Source organism: Sinocyclocheilus rhinocerous, unplaced genomic scaffold (assembly GCF_001515625.1).
Source record: "Sinocyclocheilus rhinocerous isolate Xijiao unplaced genomic scaffold, SAMN03320098_v1.1 scaffold3560, whole genome shotgun sequence".
NCBI lineage: Eukaryota > Metazoa > Chordata > Actinopteri > Cypriniformes > Cyprinidae > Sinocyclocheilus > Sinocyclocheilus rhinocerous.
In genome coordinates this window covers 11,273-21,580 of record NW_015654518.1, presented here as the reverse complement: position 1 = coordinate 21,580, position 10,308 = coordinate 11,273, and the positions used below count along the sequence as shown (strand labels likewise).

General features: G+C 31.3%; 1 protein-coding gene across 1 annotated transcript in view; it reads left to right on the top strand.

Moving 5' to 3' along the window:
• Positions 1–9,683, top strand: part of LOC107717466 (F-box-like/WD repeat-containing protein TBL1XR1-B) — a 26,784-nt gene extending 17,101 nt beyond the window's left edge. The window contains exons 7-15 of the mRNA XM_016524229.1: positions 434–497; positions 582–679; positions 777–837; positions 2,241–2,362; positions 2,435–2,509; positions 2,603–2,730; positions 3,859–4,024; positions 4,096–4,197; positions 5,832–9,683. Of these exons, the coding sequence (XP_016379715.1) occupies positions 434–497; positions 582–679; positions 777–837; positions 2,241–2,362; positions 2,435–2,509; positions 2,603–2,730; positions 3,859–4,024; positions 4,096–4,197; positions 5,832–5,858 (843 nt within the window). The 3' untranslated portion in view covers positions 5,859–9,683. The remainder of the gene's footprint in view (positions 1–433; positions 498–581; positions 680–776; positions 838–2,240; positions 2,363–2,434; positions 2,510–2,602; positions 2,731–3,858; positions 4,025–4,095; positions 4,198–5,831) is intronic.
• Positions 9,684–10,308: the final 625 nt, after the last annotated feature.

Genomic DNA, 10,308 nt, shown 5'->3' with positions numbered 1-10,308 from the left:
ATATATATATATATATACAAAATTAATAAACTGATATCAGCTAACAGTAGTTAAATTAAGAATTAACTGGCCAAAATATTTTTGTTGCCTATGAAACTAAATGTTTATTTTTTTTCCATGATTTCCTTAAAATATCGTATTCCTATCTCTCATCTTATAAGAATGATGATCAGATGATTGTTTTTGCATTGAGTTTTAAACCATGTATCTTACTAACTAACTCTATTATAGTACTATTTAATAGCACTTATTTACTCTCATTTGGTGCTTTGCAAATTAATTTTGGACCCTGGATACAATGTTAAGGAAAAGCATGGTGAGTGTGTGGCTTATTTCAGGGTTCGTACAGTCATGAAAAACCTGGAAAAGTCATGGAAATTTATTGGTAAATAAATTATTTTCACAAAACAGTTCGTTATGTTTTTGTCTGTAGAGCGACGGCACTCTATTAGCAACCGGATCTTATGACGGATTTGCAAGAATATGGACAAAAGATGGTAGGTTAGCTGGTTTCTCTAACGCTGAGCTCTGATCAGATTTGTAGAGCGTGTGCTTTAATGAAACCAGCTGCTGTTGAACAGGTGATCTCAGCAGCACACTCGGCCAGCATAAAGGACCCATATTTGCACTCAAGTGGAACAAGAAAGGCAACAGCATCCTGAGCGCTGGAGTCGATAAGGTCAGGATCTAAACCCTCATTATTAGGCTTTTATCCGAAGCAACAGTTCATGTAATCGCTGTGATCGTTCCTTTATTTCTCTTTCGTCTTCCTGCAGACGACGATCATCTGGGACGCTCATACAGGTGAAGCCAAGCAGCAGTTCCCCTTTCATTCTGGTGAGTTTGCAGCCTGCAGGAGCTTTAATGTGAAGATCTGCGTTCCAGATGAAAGTATTCATGAAAATACACACGTGCCAGGTTTTGCATTTGTTTTCAGATTTATAAAGCCGGATGTAGGGCCTGTGGATACGTTTTATTTATTTGTATTTTTCCTAGATTCCATTTAATTTTTTCCCAAATTCATTTATGTCTGTTTTTTTTTGGATTTTATGTTTTGTTTTTTTGTTAGTTTTCTGGGTTCAGTTTTAATGGTTAAATGCATTTTTAGTTATTAAAAAGCAGGCCTACAAAATCGATTTAGTTTTATTCCCAAAATCTGTTTTTTTTTTTCTCTCTCTCTCTTTCGGTTTTAATTTTTCTGGATTCCATTGGAATGGTTTTATTTACTTTTGGTTTGTTTAAATCTATTTTAATTAAATAATATATATTTTTTATAATTTTTATAATTCATTTAATTCTTTTTATTCATATATTTTAGATTCAAATAATTTTAATTAAATGTAATAAATTAGATTAAAACGAATGTAAATTACTTAAATGCAAATTAGATTAAGTAGTTAATAATAATATTAATTAATAGTAGTGAGTAGAAAGAAATATAATAATTTCATATTTGGAAATATTTACCAAATAATAATTTAGACATATTTATAATATTAATAGTAATTATAATAATAATCAAAAACAATGTCTAATCAATTGAATTCATAAAACTAACAATTTATTGACATTTAAAAAAAAACTGAAATTCTGTCATCATCCGTTTCAACTTTTTTGGGATATAATACAGATTTATTATCAAAAACGATGGCGATTTAAAGGAAGGCATACAACATTAACAATTTAATTCATCTTTAACCGTTCCTTTTATTTCATGGCAAACACAAAGTGCTGTGGTTTACTGTTAAAATTAAAACATGGATGAAAACTGTGTGATATTCCTTAAAAAAAATAAAGTTTTAATAGTACCAATAGTGTAGTATTCCTTTGATAAGTACAATAGTAATATAATTCTTTTATTATAAAACGGAGAGTTCCGGTCCTTGATTCTGATTGGCTGAGTCGCGTTACATTACTCTACAAAGTAACATACACCTTTGTTTACGTTTGTGTGTTGCTCGGCAACCACTTTGTTGCAACCACAACTGTTTCTGAGGAGCTACATTGTTTGGTGGAAGAATACTGTTTTTATTAATATCATTACACTTTATTTGCTCTGTTACCTTACTACGTATATGGAATAACAGTTTTATAAAAGCAATAAACAGTGAATTTATAACAGCTAAACCACGGCTTCTTGGGGCTTATTGCTTTATTTTGGCGGGTTGTAGTGAAGTGTCTGAGGATAGTTTAATCAGATGAAAAGGTGAAGTTGATGTGGTGTTTATTAACTCTCGCAGCTCCGGCGCTGGACGTGGACTGGCAGAACAACAGCACCTTCGCCTCCTGCAGCACTGATATGTGCATCCATGTGTGCCGCCTGGGAAGTGAGCGTCCGCTCAAGACCTTTCAAGGGCACACGGTGAGCAGCACACGCTAACACACGGGCTTTCTTGTGCTTGAATAGCAGATAAACACGTTTGTTTGCTTGCAGAATGAGGTGAACGCCATTAAATGGGATCCGTCGGGAACGCTGCTGGCTTCCTGTTCAGACGACATGACGCTAAAGGTAGGGGTTACGTCCCAATATATGGTTTCATATGCATCATGTATATTAAATATGATGAGTTTAGACATTGCTGGTGTATTTCTCTCACGGCAGATCTGGAGTATGACGCACGATTCATGCGTTCACAATCTTCAGGCGCACAACAAGGAGATCTACACGATCAAATGGAGCCCAACAGGCGCCGGGAGCAACAATCCTAATGCTAGCATCCTGCTAGCCAGGTAACGTCCCATCCACCTGCTCACCGGGAGAGCTAACTGCTAACGGCCTCGAATAAATTAGATAAAAATAAATAAATTAAGACAAAATAAATAAATGAATAAAAATGAGATTCAATATATTAGATTAGATTGAAATGCATTTTAAAATGATTAAAATACGTCAGATTAAAATTAATAAAAAATTTGACAAATTAGACATAAATACAAAATAAATTAAAAAAATATTAAAATAAAGTAAATAAATAACATATAGGTAAAAATAAATAAAACATGAAATATTTTAAAATAAAATCAAAATGATTAAATCAATTAATAAAAAAAGAATCATAATAACCATTAGATTCAAATAAATTAGATTAGATTAATTTTAAAAGGACTACAATTAATTAGATTAAAATAAAAAAATTAGGAAAAATAAATAACAATTAGATTAAAATAAGCACATACAAAATTAGATTATATTAAATTAGATTAAAACAAATTTAAAAGATGAAAATAAATTAGATTAAAATAAATATATATATATAATGTATAATGAAATTAGATTAAATAAATAGAAAAACATAATAAATTAGATACAAATTCATTTCAAAAGGACTAAAATAAATTGGATTAAATTAAATAAATTAATAAAAAATTAGGGAAAATAAATAACAATTAGATTAAATATATTAAATTAGATTAAAACAAATTTAAAAGATGAAAATAAATTAGATTAAAATAAATATATAAATAATGTATAATGAAATTAGATTAAATAAATAGAAAAACAGATAATAATAAATTAGATTAAAATACATTTAAAAATTATTGTAATAAAAATCATATTATAATAATAATAATAAAAAAAAAGATACATTAACTATGCAGTACTATAGTGAGTAGAAAAAATATATAATAATTTAACTTAACGGATGAAATTAAAATATTTTCCAAATAATAATTTAGGCATATTTATAATATACATTTTTCAGGCAAGAAGCCGTATTGATGCTGTTTATATTTTATGATGGCAGTCCCTCGCTTCAAGTCCGGCTCCGTGGGATCTAAAATATTGAAAAACCCTGATCTAAACAAATGCAGAAATGCTCGATATCAACACAGGGCTACAGAATTTATGCTCCTCAGTGCCTCTTTCGACTCGACGGTGCGATTATGGGATGTGGAGCGAGGCGTTTGCGTCCACACGCTCACTAAACACCAGGAGCCGGTCTACAGCGTGGCCTTCAGTCCGGACGGGAAGCTCCTCGCCAGCGGCTCCTTCGACAGATGCGTTCACGTCTGGGACACGCTGGTCAGTACAGCAGCGCTAGCGCTACAGCTGTGATGAAGATGATGATGACGATGCTATGTGTTTGTCTTCAGAGCGGCGCGCTGGTGAACAGCTACAGAGGAACCGGAGGAATCTTTGAGGTTTGCTGGAACAGTGTGGGAGATAAAGTAGGAGCGAGTGCGTCTGACGGATCGGTGCGTTCATCTTCCTGTTAAAACTCCTGAAACTTTCACTGAAACTTTGATTTTAAAGTATATTACAGTGGAAGCACAATTTACAATTTTCGAAAACTAATCTCAAGGTTTTTAAGAAACGCATTCAGTCACGCGTGTACAAACTTTGGACTTAAAAGTTAAATAAATCATATATGATCAATAAAAACTAAAACTGAAATATCTGATTTAGTATTTATACACTGAAAATTTGATATAAGATTCACTTTTTTAATTATATTATTATTTTATTATTTTTTTCTACTTCAATAATCGATTTTTATTTTTTTTATATATAAAATATTTATAATATTTAAAATATTTTTAATATAATTGATTTTAGACAAAACGACAAGAAATGTAATTTAATTTTAAATTTTAGAGTTACTATTTCTTTAAAACAATTTTCACATAAAAATACAAAATAAATTATATTCATTAAATTATTTAGTAGTTTAGTATTTATAAACTATTATACTTTTTATTATTATTTTAAATTAGTTTCATTTTTATATTTCAGTGTTCATTTTAATTTTGGTTTAATTTGAGTAATTATGTGCTGTTGTCATTTTTATTGGTTTTTGGTGTAATTTTTAGGTTTAGGTTATTTGGGATTCATTTATTTTTATTTCACTTTGTTTTAATTGAGCTTTATTTTTTAATTAATCATTTTAATCATTCAACTTAAACTTATTTCAGTTATTTTACATACATTTTCATTTAGTATGTTTTTCATCTAATTTTTAGGTTTATTTAAGTTTGTTTATTATTTATTTGACTTTTAGTTTGTTTTTATTTATTTCCAGTTAGTAATTTTTGTGCTTCAACTTAAACCAAATAAAATTATTTCAGTTAGTTGCCAAGGCAAAATTTTAAATTCAAGTGTTTCATCTAACATTAAGGTTTATTTCTATGATTTAAGGGTTATTTTTTAAATTTTATTATAAAATAAATATTAATTTTTTATATATATATTTTTTTTATTATAAAATAAATCTTTTTTTTAATTCAGTTTTAGTTTTTATTGATTTTCCAAGGTTTTTTTTTTTTTTTTTTTTATTTTTAAGGTATTTGTTTTTTTTTTTTTTTTTACTTTGTTTTAATTCAGTTTATCAGTATTTATTTTCCAGTTAGTTTAAAAATTATTTTACTTAAGTTGCATTTCTAATTTTCAGCATTATTTCAATGAACAAAAATATTTTTAGTTAATGATAATAATTTAGTTTAATTTTCTTTTAGTAAGTTTTTCATGTAATATTTAGGTTTATTTCTAATATTTAAGGGTTATTTTTATTAATTTTTTTTACTTTGTTTTAATTCAGTCTTAGTTTTTTTTTATTTTCCAGTTAGTAAAAAAGTTACTAAAAGGTTATTTCAGGTCAAGGCAACATTTCAAATGTTTTTTTTTTTTTCATCTGATATTAAGGTTTATTTTAGTTTTTTTTTTTTTTTACCTCGTTTTAAGTCAGTTTATTAGTAGTTATTTTCCAGTTAGTAAAAAAAAAATATTTTACAAATTTTTTTTTCTTTTTCAAATTTTCAGCTTTATTTCAATTAACAAAAATCTTTTTAGTTAATGATAATAACCCGGTTTAAACATTGTGTTGTTTTTCCAGGTCTATGTTCTTGATTTACGGAAATAGCTCTCGGTGAATCCGGACGCAGGATCGTGCAGCTAAAGCCTTTAGCGCATCTCAGCGGCTGCCGATTGTGACTGAACTCGTTTCTTCCGGTCGACTGAGACCCGCGGCTTCACCGGGAACAGAATCCAAATGTTGAAAACCAAACTAGAGGAAACGTCCGCTAGAGATGGTCAGAGACGTGCTGTTGAGCAGCACATGAAGTGGACAGGTGTATATCCTCCCCACTTGATGTACATTTAATGAATGTAAAGATGTAAATGAGACCGTAACACACAGATTTTACAAACTGTGTTTGTGTTTATAATCTAATCTTTTTCCTAAAGTCTTTGCTACATTTATGTTATTTTTTTTCTGATTTTGTGCACGTCATGCCTGCTGGATCGGCGGGAAACTCGAATCATGAGGATAAGGGCCTCAAAATATCGTATCGTAAGTGTGAAACGAGCGTTTTGGGCCGTGTTTGAGTTCTCAGTGTCACACTCGAGTCCTTGTAATTTGATAAAACGATAAGTGATAAAACGATAAGTAATAAAAGCGCTCTCCTCCACGCAAATCTGAATTTTTGTCTTATTTTGTTGATCACTTGGTTTCTTTTATGTGGCGTTGCGCTGGGAAGCCCCGCCCACCTTGAAATCTCATTGGTCCAAAATACTAATTTTGCATTAAACTCGAATATATGGCGCCACAAACGTTGAGGCAATGGATTAAGAATTCGTTCCCTCGTTTTAGTTAAATCATTTCCACGATTGATTATTCGTTCCCTCATGTTAGTTAAATTGTTGTAGTAAAATAATTTCCATGAATTAAGATTTTGTTCCCTCGTTTCAGTAAATCGTGGCCATGTTGTACTAATTCGTTCCTTTGTTTTGATTGAATTAAAACGAGGGAACAATTTATGACGACGTGGACCCGGTTTACTAAAAGGAAGGGAACGAATTAGTACAACATTTCGTGGCCATGATTTATTGAAATTAGGGAACGATTTCTTAATTCGTGGCTGCGATTTAATTAAGATGACGGAGCAAATTATTACGACGTGGCCACAATTTAATTCAAACGATGGAAGGAATTTGTACGATGTTTCATGGCTACAATTAACTAAGACGAGGGATCAAATTCTAAATTCATGGCCACAAATTTATAAAAATTATGGAAATAATTAGTATGACGTTTCATGGCCACGATATACTAAAACAAGGAAACGAATTCTTAATTCGTTGCCGCAATTTATTTAAAACGAGGGAATGAATTCTAAATTCGTGGCTGCGATTTAAACTGAGAGAACAAATTAGCATGACGTGGCCACGATTTATAAAAACGAGTAAACAATTTCTTAATTTGTGGTCATATTTTTATTAAAACGAGGAAACAAATTAATACAACAATTCTTGGCCATGATTTACTAAAACAAGGGAACGAACTCTAAATTCGTGGCCATTATTTAGTTAAAATGAGGGAAGAAAATTGTACGAATTAAGAATTCGTTCCCTCGTTTTAGTAAATGTTGGCCACAAATTTATTAAAATGAGAGAACGAATTAGTACGCCGTGGCCACAGTTTACTATTAAAATGATGGAAGGAATTTGTACGATTTTTCATGGCTACAATTAACTAAAACAATGGATCAAATTCTAAATTCGTTGCCACAAATTTATTAAAATGATGGAAATAATTAGTTTAAAGTTTCATTGCCACGATTTGCTAAATCGAGAGATGAATTCTTAATTCGTTGCCGCAATTTATTTAAAACGAGGGAATGAATTCTAAATTCGTGGCTGCGATTTAAACTGAGAGAACAAATTAGCATGACGTGGCCACGATTTATAAAAACGAGTAAACAATTTCTTAATTTGTGGTCATATTTTTATTAAAACGAGGAAACAAATTAATACAACAATTCTTGGCCATGATTTACTAAAACAAGGGAACGAACTCTAAATTCGTGGCCATTATTTAGTTAAAATGAGGGAAGAAAATTGTACGAATTAAGAATTCGTTCCCTCGTTTTAGTAAATGTTGGCCACAAATTTATTAAAATGAGAGAACGAATTAGTACGCCGTGGCCACAGTTTACTATTAAAATGATGGAAGGAATTTGTACGATTTTTCATGGCTACAATTAACTAAAACAATGGATCAAATTCTAAATTCGTTGCCACAAATTTATTAAAATGATGGAAATAATTAGTTTAAAGTTTCATTGCCACGATTTGCTAAATCGAGAGATGAATTCTTAATTCGTTGCCGCAATTTATTTAAAACGAGGGAATGAATTCTAAATTCGTGGCTGCGATTTAAACTGAGAGAACAAATTAGCATGACGTCACCACGATTTACTAAAACGCCGGAAGGAATTCTAAATTCATGGCTAAATTAAAACTAGAGAAGAAATTAGTATGACGTGGCCACGATTTATAAAAATGAGTAAACAATTTCTTAATTTGTGGTCATATTTTTATTAAAACGAGGGAACAAATTAATACAACAATTCTAGGCCATGATTTACTAAAACAAGGGAACGAACTCTAAATTCGTGGCCATTATTTAGTTAAAACGAGGAAGGAATTTGTACGATGTTTCATGGCTACAATTAACTAAAACGACGAATCAAATTCTAAATTCGTTGCCACAAATTTATTAAAATGATGGAAATAATTAGTTTAACGTTTCATCGCCACGATTTGCTAAATCGAGAGATGAATTCTTAATTCGTTGCCGCAATTTATTTAAAACGAGGGAACGAATTCTAAATTTGTGGCCATTATTTAGTTAAAACGTGGGAAGAAATTTGTACGAATTAAGAATTCGTTCCCTCGTTTTCGTAAATGTGGCCACAAATTTATTCAAATGAGAGAACGAATTAGTACGTCAGAGATTACTAATAAAACGAGGGAGCGAATTCTAAATTCGTGGCTGCGATTTAAACCGAGGGAACAAATTAGTACGACATCACCACGATTTACTAAAACGCCGGAAGGAATTCTAAATTCAAGGCTAAATTAAAACTAGAGAAGAAATTAGTACGATGTGGCCACGATTCTTAATGTTTTTTTTTTTACCCCACATATCATGTGCGGGGCTCCGTAACCACACGATCAGTCGCTATACTATCTTTACGAAAGTATTTTGTCCTTCCACGCTGAATGTGAAACTGCTCTGTGACCTGCCAGTCAAATCTTTGGACCAATGAGAATTCAGCGTGGGCGGAGCTTCTCAGCACAACGCTGCAGAAATAGAAACCAAACAACCGTCAAAATCTCCCGTCAGATTTAAATGGATGAAAAGGTGAATTTTCTTTAAACTGAGATGCTTTCTGTCATCGAATGAACCCTAGTTCATCACTTTATCGCATCTTGTCTGATTCGGACACGTTTTCAGGTTTGACCAGGTTCGATAAGGAACTGATCGTTTAGTCCTGCTGTAAACTTTTAAGCTGTGATCGGTGCCTCGTCTCGATGCCATCGCTATTTAACCGCGACTGGTGCGGCGTTAATTTCATACTGTACGTACTGCACCGTTTCGTGCGTTTGTTCGTGCAATGGACGTTTATTTTTTATTTCAATAAAACCAATTCTAGTGGGTGTTAATGGGGAGTTTATATGAAATGCATGGAAAGCATGGCATTTCTGCGTGCCGTGGATTTCCTGAAGCCCTTATCGTCTGTGTCAGACTGAGAATTACGTCGTGATCTTGGCACGTCGAGAGATCGGTTGGTCATGCATGTTCTGACGTGTATCTGACTTAAATCTGTTTCGTGGACTAAACTGAATCTCAGTGTCTAGCATTCAGAGGCTCGAATAAATCACTTTATTTTGATACTACAAACCGTTGTGTTTGATTCATTCATATTGCATGTGAGAAACACCATGACAAAGATGTTGGAATAATTGTCAAAAGTTTGGATAAGATGAGATGTTTTAATATTTTTGAAAGAGTCTCTCATGTTCACCAAGGCTGCATTTATTTGATCATACAGTAAAAAAAAATTGTGAAATTTTAAAATAGCTGTTTTCCAGGTGAATCTATGTTTAAACAGCATTTATTTGAAATAGAAATCTTCTGTAACATTATGAATGTCTTTACTGTCCCTTTGATCAGTTTAAAGCATCCTTGATCAATAAAAATGGTTTTTAATATTATTTTTTTATTAATTTTTTGTATCAGTTTCCAAGTAATTGCTGTTGGAAAATTTAGCTTTGCATCACACAAATAAATTACATTTAAAAATAGGTTTACATAGAAAACTCTTTATTTTAAATCGTAATAATATTTCGCAATTTTTACTGTTTTTGATCAAATAAATCCAGCCTTGGTGAGCAGAAGAGACTTAATTTAAAAACATGAAAACATATTCCAAACTTTTGTTTTGAACTTTACTGTATGTTATGGTTTTGACAAAGTGGTAAATTATTAATTTTGGTCTCAAAATAATGAATTTGTGATTTTTTTT